Consider the following 13,647-nt stretch of genomic DNA (forward strand, 5'->3'; position numbering starts at 1 on the left):
ATCTATGACGTTTAGTTTAACAGTTAAGGAATTCAGTCTTCCGGGTGGCGGCCATCTTGGATTTCCCCAAAATGGCCGCCAGGGGCATTATTGAACTTGTCTACCGGCAGATTATGAAATGTCTAGGTCATATCCAGCTATGATCAAAAGCTCAAAGATTTGCAATAAAGTGAACGATTTTTCAGCTAAGCCCCCCTACTAAGAGAAAGCAAACGGATTTTGTTTAACGACACCTCGCTACATTTTGAACTACGGCTATTTGTGTGTCTAATGCTAGGTTCAGACTACCAATTACGTGCACACACACATAGCGAAACATACACATATACACAGATATATAAACAAACACACACACACACACACACACACGCACACATACACACACACACGTGCACACACACATAGCGAAACATACACACACACACACACACACGTGCACACTCATAGCAAAACATACACAGATATATAAACAAACACAGCGGCACAGTTAAAGTTTGATTTGTTTAACGACAACACTAGAGCACATTAATTAATTATCGGCTATTGGATGTCAAACATTTGGTAATTCTGATACATCACCCGTCACATTGTTTTCCATTAGCAGCAAGGGATATTTTATATGCACTTTCTCACAGACAGGAAAGCACATACCACTCTTGGGACGAGAAAAAACCCAATCAGTTGAATCGATCCACCGAGATGGTTCGATCCTGCGATGAAAGCACCTCGAGCGAGCACTCAACCGACTGAGCTAAATCCCGCCGAGACACATAGACTCAGACACACAGTGATCAACAATACTTTCAGGGAAAATGTCGAGACAGATCTTCTTTTGACTGCGAAAGACAATTAAATGAGTAAAATTTACCAACTTAATCCAAGCAATAACTTCGCTGCACTTATAGAAAATGTTAGGGACTTATATAGGTAATTCTTAAATCACTTGGAAACGGTGAGCGAGACTTATATAGGTAATTCTTAAATCACGTGGAAACGGTGAGCGAGACTCAGACAGGATCTTTTTCACACTACGCCGAAGACGATCAATCGTTTACGGTGCAACCTTTTTGCCGGTCTACTTTTAGTAAGCTCTGTAGTGGTAAATAAATCAACTGTATGAGGACGAAAATGAAATGTGATACATAATACATAACAACAATAGACTAGAATAGATGTTTAACAACACCCCACATAACAACAATAGACTAGAATAGATGTTTAACGACACCCCACATAACAACAATAGACTAGAATAGATGTTTAACGACACCCCACATAACAACAATACAATAGAATAGATGTTTAACGAAATCCCACATAACAATAATAGAATAGAATAGATGTTTAACCAAACCCCACATAACAACAATAGACTAGAATAGATGTTTAACCAAACACCCCACAAAATAACAGTAGAATAGAATAGATGTTTAACGACACCCCACAAAATAACAATAGACTAGAATAGATGTTTAACAAAACCCCACATAACAACAATAGACTAGAATAGATGTTTAACGACGTCCCCATAAAAACAATAAAATAGAACAGATATTTAACGACACCCCACATAACAACAGCAGAATAGAATATGTGTTTAACGACACCCCACAAAACAACTATAGAATAGAATAGAATAGATGTTTAACGACACCCCACAATACAACAATAGAATATAATATAATAGATGTTTAACGACACCCCACACAATAACAATAGAATAGAATAGATGTTTAACGACACCCCACATAATAACAATAGAATAGAATAGATGTTTAAAGACACCCCACATAACAATAGAATAGAATAGATGTTTAACGACACCCCACATAATAACAATAGAATAGAATATATGTTTAACGACACCCCACAAAACAACAATAGAATAGAATAGAATATATGTTTAAAGACACCCCACATAACAACAATAGAATAGAATAGATGTTTAACGACACACCACATAACAATAGAATAGAAGAATAGAATAGATGTTTAACGACACACAACATAATAACATTAGAATAGAATAGAATAGATATTTAACGACACCCCACATAACATTAGAATAGAATAGAATAGATGTTTAACGACACACCACATAACAACAGAATAGAAGAATAGAATAGATATTTAACGACACCCCACATAACAACAATAGAATAGAATAGATGTTTAACGACACACCACATAATAACATTAGAATAGAATAGAATAGATGTTTAACGACACCCCACATAACAACAATAGACTAGAATAGGTGTTTAACGACACCCCACATAACAACAATAGAATAGAATAGATATTTAACGACACCCCACATAATAACATTAGAATAGAATAGAATAGATATTTAACGACACCCCACATAACAACAATAGACTAGGATAGATGTTTAACGACACCCCACCTAATAACAGTAAAACAGAATAGATGTTTAACGACACACCACATAACAACAACAGACTAGAATAGGTGTTTAACGACACCGCACATAACAGCACTAGAATATAATAGAATAGATGTTTAAAGACACCCCACAAAGTAACAATAGAATAGAATCGATGGTTAACGACACCCCACACAATAACAATAGACTAGAATAGATGTTTAAAGACACCCCACATAACAACAATAGACTAGAATAGATGTTTAACGACACCCCACATAATAACAGTAGAATAGAATAGATGTTTAACGACACCCCACATAATAGCAATATACTAGAATATGTGTTTAACGACACCCCACATAACAACACTAAAATATAATAGAATAAATGTTTAAAGACACCTCACAAAGTAACAATAGAATAGAATAGATGTTTAACGACACCCCACAAAATAACAGTAGAATAGAATAGATGTTTAACGACACCCACAAAATAACAATAGAATAGAATAGAATAGATGTTTAACGACACACCACATAATAACAGTAGAATAGAATAGATGTTTAACGACACACCACATAACAAGAATAGACTAGAATGGGTGTTTAACGACAGCCCACAAAACAACACTAGAATATAATAGAACAGATGTTTAAAGACACCCCACAAAATAACAATAGAATAGAATAGATGTTTAACGACACCCCACAAAATAACAATATAATAGGATAGATGTTTAACGACACCCACAAAATAACAATAGAATAGAATAGATGTTTAACGACACACCACATAATAACAGCAGAATAGAATAGATGTTTAACGACACACCACATAACAACAATAGACTAGAATAGGTGTTTAACGACACACCATATAACAACAATAGAATAGAATAGAATAAATGTTTAACGACACCCCACATAACAATAATAGACTAGAATATGTGTTTAACGACACACCACATAACAACAATAGAATAGAATAGAATAGAATAGAATAGACTAGAATAGGTGTTTAACGACACACCACATAACAACAATAGACTAGAATAGGTGTTTAACGACACACCACATAACAACAATAGAATAGAATAGAATAGAATAGAATAGACTAGAATAGGTGTTTAACGACACACCACATAACAACAATAGACTAGAATATGTGTTTAACGACACCCTACAGAATAATATTAGAATAGATGTTTAATGACACCCCACAGAATAATATTAGAATATAATAGAATAGAGTAGAATAGAATAGATGTTTAACGACACCCTACAGAATAATATTAGAATAGATGTTTAATGACACCCCACAAAACAACAATAGAATAGAATAGAATAGAATAGAATAGATGTTTAACGACACCCCACATAACAACAATAGAATAGAATATATGTTTAACGACATCCTCATAACAACAATAAAATAGAATAGATATTTAACGGCACCCCACTAAACAACAATAGACTAGAATAGATGTTTAACAAGACACCACGCAATGACATTAGAATAGAATAGATGTTTAACGTCACCCCACATAACAATAGAAAAGACATATAATAACAATACAGTAGAATAGATGTTTAACGACACCCCACAGAATAACAATAGAATAGAATGGAATAGATGTTTAACGACACCCCACAGAATAACAATAGAATAGAATGGAATAGATGTTTAACGACACCCCACATAACAACAATAGAATAGAATATATGTTTAACGACATCCCCATAAAAACAATAAAATGGAATAGATATTTAACGGCACCCCACTAAACAACAATAGACTAGAATAGATGTTTAACGAGACACCACACAATGACATTAGAATAGAATAGAATAGATGTTTAACGTCACCCCACATAACAACAATAGAAAAGACATATAATAACAATAGAGTAGAATAGATGTTTAACGACACCCACGGAATAACAATAGAATAGAATGGAATAGATGTTTAACGACACCCGACTAAACAACAATAGACTAGAATGGAATAGATGTTTAACGACACCCCACAGAATAACAATAGAATATAATGGAATAGATGTTTAACGACACCCCACATAACAATACTAGAATAGAATGGAATAGATGTTTAACGACACCCCACAGAATAACAATAGAATATAATGGAATAGATGTTTAACGACACCCCACATAACAATACTAGAATAGAATGGAATAGATGTTTAACGACACCCCACATAATAACAATAGAATAGAATGGAATAGATGTTTAACGACACCCCACAGAATAACAATAGAATAGAATGGAATAGATGTTTAACGACACCCCAACATGAAACATACACCGGCTATTGGGTGTCAAACTATGGTAAATGCAAAAATAAAGTGATGATCAACATCAATATAAAAACTGTCAAAACAAAATAACAATGTTATGTATTAACATTACGGTTATTTAATATTGCCACATCCTGCACATTCAACAATTAAATAACGTATACCAATAATAAACATTATGCTGGCGGAGTGAGTTAGTAACAACGTGTAATATTATTGCACACAAATTAACAAATCAATAATTAACAAATCAATAATTAACTATTTGTACAAAATTGGTTCCATAATATGTTGAATTTTTCGAACGTAATCATTTAAGTTTTACCGACTTGAATTATGACTAAAATTCTAAAACTTTGATCACTATTTTTTTTATCGGATCGGTTATACAGGCTAGTACTACAAAATACACACCAACACTTTCTTTCCAATTCACACATTAATAGTGGTGAATTTATCTTTTACATTAGGGCTAATATGGTAGACGAATGAAAATCGGCATCTGTCGAAAATGGACAAATAAAAAACATGCTTCTGCGAACAAGTGCCGGTAAAAGTGACGCCATTCATTAATCCGGCGTCTGCGATGTTAGTGAAATCGGTCCACAGACATTTACTCATTGGAGAAGACATAACAGTAATCCCTGTCTCGTTTCGCTCCCCGTCTCGTGTAGGTATTATAATTTCACTGGTTTTAGTCCTCCGCCCAACCTAAATGACCTCCAACTAATGATAAACACACAACCAAAAAAAACCTAAATGAGCCAATCAAACAAACTGCTTTTCATAAATTAGACCAGCTGAAGCTAAAACTAGCCTGAACTGGACAAAACTCTCTGACGAAGTCGTAAAAACTTCACATCTGACAGAATAAAACGTACAACCAGTCACAAATGAGCTTCAATGTAACACATACCCAGCATAAATAGGGTATACCTGAAAGGCATTGCCTCATTACCCACCCCACTTCCAAGTTGAATGTATTTGGATCCGCTCGCAATTCTTTAAAACGTTATTACTTAGTTGCCTTTCAGTCTCTAGCCCCCCACTCCCCCGAGATTCTAGTAACATTTGCAATGAATCTAGGTTGGTACATCAAAGGTACACGCTGTCCTATTTACGAGAAAATACATACAAACGGTCCCTTGCTGCTAAAGGAAACATGTAGCAGGTTTCCTCAGAATGACCAAATGTGTTCAACGTCCAATAGCCGATGGTCTAGTGGTTCCGGTAACCAAACACATTTTAACTAACGTTTTCATCTGGGTTGAGCTGGGATATCAGACTTCGGTGAGACAGAGGTTCAGAAATAGGTCTTAAGACCGACCGGTTGTTGCTGGGTTCGTATCTCGGTACCGGCTTTCACCCAGAGCGAGTTTGAACGGCTCAACGTATATATGTAAGAACACTATACTGACTGTCCTAGACAGCCGAGGTTGCTTGAACACCCAGTGGATATAGCCACGAACATCAGGTTAAAATAAAAGAATGACTGAATGAGGAGTCCGGGACATATGACTGAAATAGGAGTCCGGGACATATGACTGAACGAGGAGTCCGGGACATATGACTGAATTAGGAGTCCGGGACATATGACTGAACGAGGAGTCCGGGACATATGACTGAATGAGGAGTCCGAGAGATATGACTGAAAGAGGGTCCGGGACATATGACTGAATGAGGAGTCCGGGACATATGACTGAATGAGGAGTCCGGGACATATGACTGAACGAGGAGTCCGGGACATATGACTGAATGAGAAGTCCGAGACATATGACTGAATGAGGGTCCGGGACATATGACAGAATGAGGAGTCCGGGACATATGTCTGAATGAGGAGTCCGGGACATATGTCTGAATGAGGGTCCAGGACATATGACTGAATGAGGAATCCGGGACGTATGACTGAATGAGGAGTCCGGGACTTATGTCTGAATGAGGGTCCGGGACATATGTCTGAATGCGAGTCCGGGACATATGACTGAATGAGAGTCCGGGACATATGTCTGAATGAGAGTCCGGGACATATGTCTGAATGACGGTCCGGGACATATGACTGAATGAGGAGTCCGGGACATATGACTGAATGAGGAGTCCTGGACATATGACTGAGTGAGGGTCCGGGACATATGACTGAATGAGGAGTCCGTGTCGATCCTCGGGTGATCCACAGTTTACGGTTATTTCTTTAAATGAATACACGTTTAGAATTATCGTTAAATTGTTACTGACACTAAAAATATCACGCCAGATGAGAGGAAATTTATATAAATTAACAGGTAACACAGGTAGAGTGATTGTGTATTCTCCTACGCCATCTGTTGTATTATCGCTGTTGAAAGGAACTATACTTCGTTCAAATCGAATTTCTTGCCATGCTCTAGTGGCGGTGTTAAAATCTGGTTAATTCATTTGGTTAATTAGAGAAAACACCCAGCGATCAGATAATAAAATATTAAGCCGCATTCCCACAGTTTAACTCAACAGATTCCATTATCCAACTCGAGTTAATTAGGATCGTACGCACCAGACGTTCTAGTATTTCCTTGTGAGTAGTGATTGCGAAACACTAAAATCTGACCTCATCACACACCTGACGTCAGCCCGTAAACACCTTCCGCCAGAACTTCAAAAGAAAGTGCGTGAGAAGGACCAATAGAATTGCTGTGACCATGTGCAATAAAACTAATTTTTTTACAATCTGTTATTTATATCAGAGTATTGCCAGCAAGATACGGCTTTATTGAAACTATATCACCATGCAACTCGTGCACGAGGGAAAACGTACACACAAACATCGACCGATCTCCTGAGTTACGATGTAGTAATAAACATGTTAACTCGACACCATGTGAAGAAACAAATAACTATAGACATTGCCCGCTGACTAACATCCTAACGTTGCTAAACATCATAAACTAGTTTTAATAAAACGCCACCCACGAAATCACAGCTAGCTAGTACAGCTTAATTGAACCACCATCACCACCACGGGACGAAAACTAACTAAACTAAAGACGCCTCGCTTTGACCAGAATCCCAACGCAGCTAAACGCTATGCCCAGTTTAATCCCCCCAAGAGACACCTCAATCTTCATGTGAAGAAAACTGCAAAAACTACAGCTTAACTTATGAAGGAACCCCCCCTCCCAAAAAAAAAAAAAAAAAAAAAAAAAAATATATATATACAAAACAAAACAAAATAAAACAAACAACAACAACCCCCCCACCCCAAACAAACCCCAAACAACCCCCCAAACCCCCCCCAAACAACAACCCCCTCCCCCGTTACTGAAGACATTGCGTGTTGACCAGTTCTCAGCGTTGTTAGACATCATAGATTGAAACGCCGCCACCCACGCGTGATTAAAATTCTATTCAACGTATTGTTTGTTAACTAGTCCCCAACTCCGCTAAAGAACAATAAATATGATTTCTTACATACATAACACATACTTGTTAACACTAACGTGTGTTAACATTTTAAAGACATACGACTGGCTGCACCTAGGTGATGACCAGGTCACAAATACCATACCATTCAATGAAAAAAAAACCCCCAAAACTGGTGGAATCGATCACTCCGTGACGTACAAGATAACCTGAAATTTACAAGTTAATTATAAACGCAAGGGCCGTGAATAAGTTTTCTTTGGAAAAGGCATTTAAATTTATTTTAAAACTGTATTTTTTAGGATATGTAAGAAATAGAATACAACATTCGTTGCCGTTAGATGTCATTTATCTTACAACTCGTTGTTTAAAAACGTATCCAACTCGCTTTCGCTCGTTAGATACATTTTAAAATAACTTGTGAGATAAATGGTATCCAACTGATGTATTATTCTCTATTTAACGCAACCTCAAATTAATCAACAACCAGCTTCGCTTTAACGGTCACGTGGTAATGTGGGAGGGGTATCCCCCCCACGGGCGATTAATTAATGGTAGCTATTTTAATCTCCTTAACGTGCGAAGCCCGGCAAGTGGTGGTGTGGTTATCTGACATAAGGCTGGAAGATACTGTCAATACCGGCTCCCACCCAGAGCGATGTCTAACGACTCAGTGGGTAGGTGTAAGCCCACCACGCCCACTTCTCTCTCACTAACAACTAACAACTAATCATTAACCTGTGACGCATCTACACAGGATGAGACAAACTGAAATGTGTGGGCACATGAAATCAGCTAGTCTAGAACGATCTGCGGCGTGTTTCAGAGTTTATGGAACCAACTTAAAAGTGATCAACACTTAAAAGTGACCAACACTTAAAAATTACCAACCGATGGCACTCTCAGACATGCCCTAACCCTCTCAGCCCCTCCACCCCACCTGTGACGACCCTAACCCTCTTAAGACTTCTCCCCCACCTATGACGACCTTAACCCTCTCAGTCCCTCCCCCCCACCTGTGACGATCCTAACCCTCTTATGACTTCTCCCCCACCTGTGACGATCCTAACCCTCTTAAGACTTCTCCCCCACCTGTGACGACCTTAACCCTCTTAAGACTTCTCCCCCACCTGTGACGATCCTAACCCTCTTAAGACTTCTCCCCCACATGTGACGACCTTAACCCTCTTAAGACTTCTCTCCCACCTGTGACGACCCTAACCCTCTTAAGACTTCTCTCCCACCTGTGACGATCCTAACCCTCTTAAGACTTCTCCCCCACCTGTGACGACCTTAACCCTCCTAAGACTTCTCCCCCACCTGTGACGATCCTAACCCTCTTAAGACTTCTCCCCCACATGTGACGACCTTAACCCTCTTAAGACTTCTCCCCCACCTGTGACGATCCTAACCCTCTTAAGACTTCTCCCCCACCTGTGACGATCCTAACTCTCTTAAGTCTTCTCCCCCACATGTGACGACCTTAACTCTCTTAAGACTTCTCCCCCATCTGTGACGATCCTAACCCTCTTAAGACTTCTCCCTCACATGTGACGATCCTAACTCTCTTAAGACTTCTCCCCACCTGTGACGATCCTAACCCTCTTAAGACTTCTCCCCCACCTGTGACGACCTTAACTCTCTTAAGACTTCTCCCCCACCTGTGACGATCCTAACTCTCTTAAGACTTCTCCCCTACCTGTGACGACCTTAACCCTCTTAAGACGTCTCCCCCACCTGTGACGACCTTAACCCTCTTAAGACTTCTCCCCCACCTGTGTCGATCCTAACTCTCTTAAGACTTCTCCCCCACCTGTAACGATCCTAACCCTCTCATACCTACCCCACGTGTGACGATCCTAACCCTCTCAAACCTACCCAATATGTGACGATCCTAACCCTCTCAGTCCCCCCACCTGTGCCGCCCCTCAAGTCTTACCTGGCGAACACATGACGTCATGCGCACAGTCGTCTATTATCGTCATTAAAGTCCTCATCATCGCCTTCCGCCCCGCCTTGGCGCCCAGGTGAGAATACATACACGGAAATCCGTCACAGCCTCGCTTCCGGTGAAATACTTTATTTTCGGCTAACAAACTGAAAAAGAGAAAAACGATAAGTTTTTATTGCCTAGTGTCTTAAACTGACAGAGCCGTATTAGTGCACAGGCCGACGAGGCCCAGGCCTAGGGCGCTAACGTTTAGGGGGCGACAAAATCTTGTAAACAAATTTATATATATTTTTGTTGTTGGTGTTGTTGTTTTGGGGCGCCAAACTATTATTATTACTTAAACACGTCTCTGCTGAAAAAGAAACCTAATGAAAGAATAGTGGTCATGTTCTGGGGCGTAGCCTGGACGGAAAACACGCCGAGGCAACCCAGACATGTAAAATAAATATCAGTGTCATGGGAAACATAAAATAAACCTGGGTAAATCCCAAACGAGGCAAGCGGCTCCTCTGCCTCATGCTTGCTACGCCATTGATGTTACATTTTTAAGGACGAACGAACGAATGGACTGAGAGACAGACGGACGAACGAACGAACGGACGAGTAAACGAACGAACGAATCAATGAAAATTTAGAACATTTAATCTGATTTCAACAGGGGTAAAACGTCCGCTTAATGTGCGGTCGGTCTAGGATCGATCACAATCAGTGGGCCCACTGGGCTATTTCTCGTTCCAGTCAGTGCACCACGACTGGTATATTAAATGCTGTGGTATGTGCTACCCTGTCTGTGGGATGATACATATAAAAGATTCCTTGCTACTAATGGAACAAATGTAGCGGGTTTGCTCTCTAAGGATATATGTCCAAATTAACAAATGTTTGACATCCAATAGCCAATGATTAATAAATCAACGTGCTCTAGTGGTGTTGTTAAACAAAACAAACTTTAAACTTTAAGTATCATTAGAAACAAAGGTAAGAAGTAGCCATTATAAGGTGTCAGTGTCTTTAAGTCAGATGACGTCATTTCCGATTGCTGTGCACCTGCTGAAGTACATGGTTTGCGCTTAATATACTGACCAACAATGAAACGCGAAAATTATTTTACTTTAATGTAAAATTATCTCATTACTTTTTTTTGGTCTAATAAAATAATCTGAAGCATATCTGAACATTTTATTTTACAGAAATAATTTTATCACGAAAATCTATGTTAAAATACTCGCGTATCAGCTATTATTCAGTATATATCACACACAACTATGACTTCTAAGCGGACCGCTAAACGATTATTTCAATGAAAGTTCGAAACCAAATATCACAGAACAGACATGGACGGACCACCGGTCTAACTCAGTTATGTGGACAGCCCGCCCGGTTACGAGAGGTCAAGGGTCCCACTCCACGATCCCAATCTTTTATATTGTCTGTTTGATTTCCCAATCCAACCAGTACTCCATGCCCAGTGTATGAGGCCAGGGCATGTGGTGGTCGGCATGCTGAAAACTTCCTATAAGTCTTGTAGTTGCTAAACCGCTTTGCCGATATGACGGCGGCGTAACTATATTACGTTTGTAACGAAGTTTGATATAACGAATATGCTTTGTTTAATGATAGGCAGTTGTGTGTTAAACATGTCACGCACGACACTCGTGGTGGTAATAAGTAGAACACAAAGACGTGAAACGGCGATAGACTACTGTACTTCGGCAGGTTCAGTGCAGTTCGTAATATACGAAGTTCACTGTAACGGGCAACTTGATTGGCTATTGACTCAATTACAAGACGCAAAATTGGAAGGGTTTAGAACCATTTGTCATTTGCAGATAGGTAATTAATGACCCACAAGCCAATTTACGCGTAATTTCGGGCCGAGACCCTGCTTAATAACGCTTCTACATACACGTCGATCCAGGGGCAGGGGGGGGGGGGGGGGGGGGGAGCGCTCGCGGTCTTAAGCTAGACTGGATTTTACACCTATCGGTAAATTAATGTAATGTGATAGAACACGATGGTACCAGTCAAAATGTTCGGGACTACTCGCCCTCCTGAATACGCACTGCACCTCAGAGACAATGTTCAACGTGGTATCGATCTCAGCGTATTGAAGTTTGAATACACGTTTTAAGTTTATATACACACATGTACGTACGCATGTCCGTCTGTGTGTGTTTTAGCTGTGTGTGTGCACGCCACTGCTTTCATGCATGTATGTGTATCAACCAACTGAGCTAAATCCCCCCTAGATCATTAGAGAAATTAGAGAAATTATATACACATGTATATATTTAACTGTTCAGCATAATGAAGCTTAATGTAATAACTGTATTAGTTTAGGCTTGTTGATATGAGATACTAGTATTCAACTTGTGAATGTCACATGGATGTGAATGAGTTAATCGAGCTCAAATGCATGTAGTTACCATTCACGATTTCAGGTCTTGTTTTTAGAAAATTTCTCAACAAACTGTTCCTTGAAATCATCAAAGACGGTGTGTGTATATGTGCGTGTGTGTGTATATGTGTATGTGTGTGTGGGGGGGGGGGGAGGGGAGGGGGATCTGAGGCGCATACCAACAAGTGATGTAATGTAAGTTATCGAATTATTTTCGCCTGGGGCATTTTAACTGGAAGTTGTCATTTAGAAATTGCTTTCTCAATCCAGACGATAAAAAAGCCCACTAAATAAATCCACTCCATTTTCCTCGCAATTGATGCGAGTCCTTGAAAGGCCACGCAATCTACTGAAACTGCTAAGGATTCGATTCTACAATACCGCGGTTTGCCCATTGTTCGCTTAATATCGCCAGAATTCTAATATGGATTACAAAACAAATAATTATTTGAGAAAAACCATCACTCTTAGACCAGTTGCACTAACGTGACAAACACAGGTTCCCTTCAGCCAGTAATAATATCGCAATGTGGCTTGTGTTCAGACAATAGCAATTTGATCGCTCCATTATGTACGTATTTCGCGGGTAGTGTTCTGGATGGGGGTGGGTGGGTGGGTGGGGGGGTATGCCTGTCCAAGGAAATACATCAAAAACAAGTTCACTGCATATCAGTTATCCTGGAAACAATATAGACATACATGTAAAGGACACACATATGTAGTTCAAAATTCCTAAAATATAATTATCAAAAATAGTTTTAACAGCCCAGTATGATTGCTGAATATCTCATGAATACATTTCCACAGAAAAAGTTAAAGAATAACAGATTTCAAAATAAAAATCCCAACTTATCTAACATACCCCTTGCAAAGAACATGCAATTTTGGCATAATTTCTTAAATAAAATACTCATTTTATATCAATTAATATCTATAATTTTCTTTAAATGTGTCTATTTTTATGTCTATATGCCAGAATTATTATATTATAATTTATTTTACTACCCCACATTTTCATCTCTTTATGAATACATAGTGGATAGTGTGCTGGTGAAAACATATAGACAATAATTGTGTTTAAATAAAATGTTTAAACTTATTAAAATGTATCATTTGTTACTGACGTAAGTGCTCATACGTACATACATACATACATACATACATACATACATACATACACACGTGTGTGTATATATATGAA

General features: G+C 38.9%; 1 protein-coding gene across 1 annotated transcript in view; it reads right to left on the bottom strand.

Moving 5' to 3' along the window:
• LOC121381164 overlaps nucleotides 1-13,647 on the bottom strand; it is a 96,930-nt gene that overhangs the window by 44,459 nt on the left and 38,824 nt on the right. Inside the window, exon 2 of the mRNA XM_041510338.1 lies at nucleotides 10,037-10,194. Within this exon, the coding sequence (XP_041366272.1) occupies nucleotides 10,037-10,194 (158 nt within the window). The remainder of the gene's footprint in view (nucleotides 1-10,036; nucleotides 10,195-13,647) is intronic.

Source organism: Gigantopelta aegis, chromosome 9 (genome assembly GCF_016097555.1).
Source record: "Gigantopelta aegis isolate Gae_Host chromosome 9, Gae_host_genome, whole genome shotgun sequence".
In the NCBI taxonomy this organism is placed as follows: Eukaryota; Metazoa; Mollusca; class Gastropoda; order Neomphalida; family Peltospiridae; genus Gigantopelta; species Gigantopelta aegis.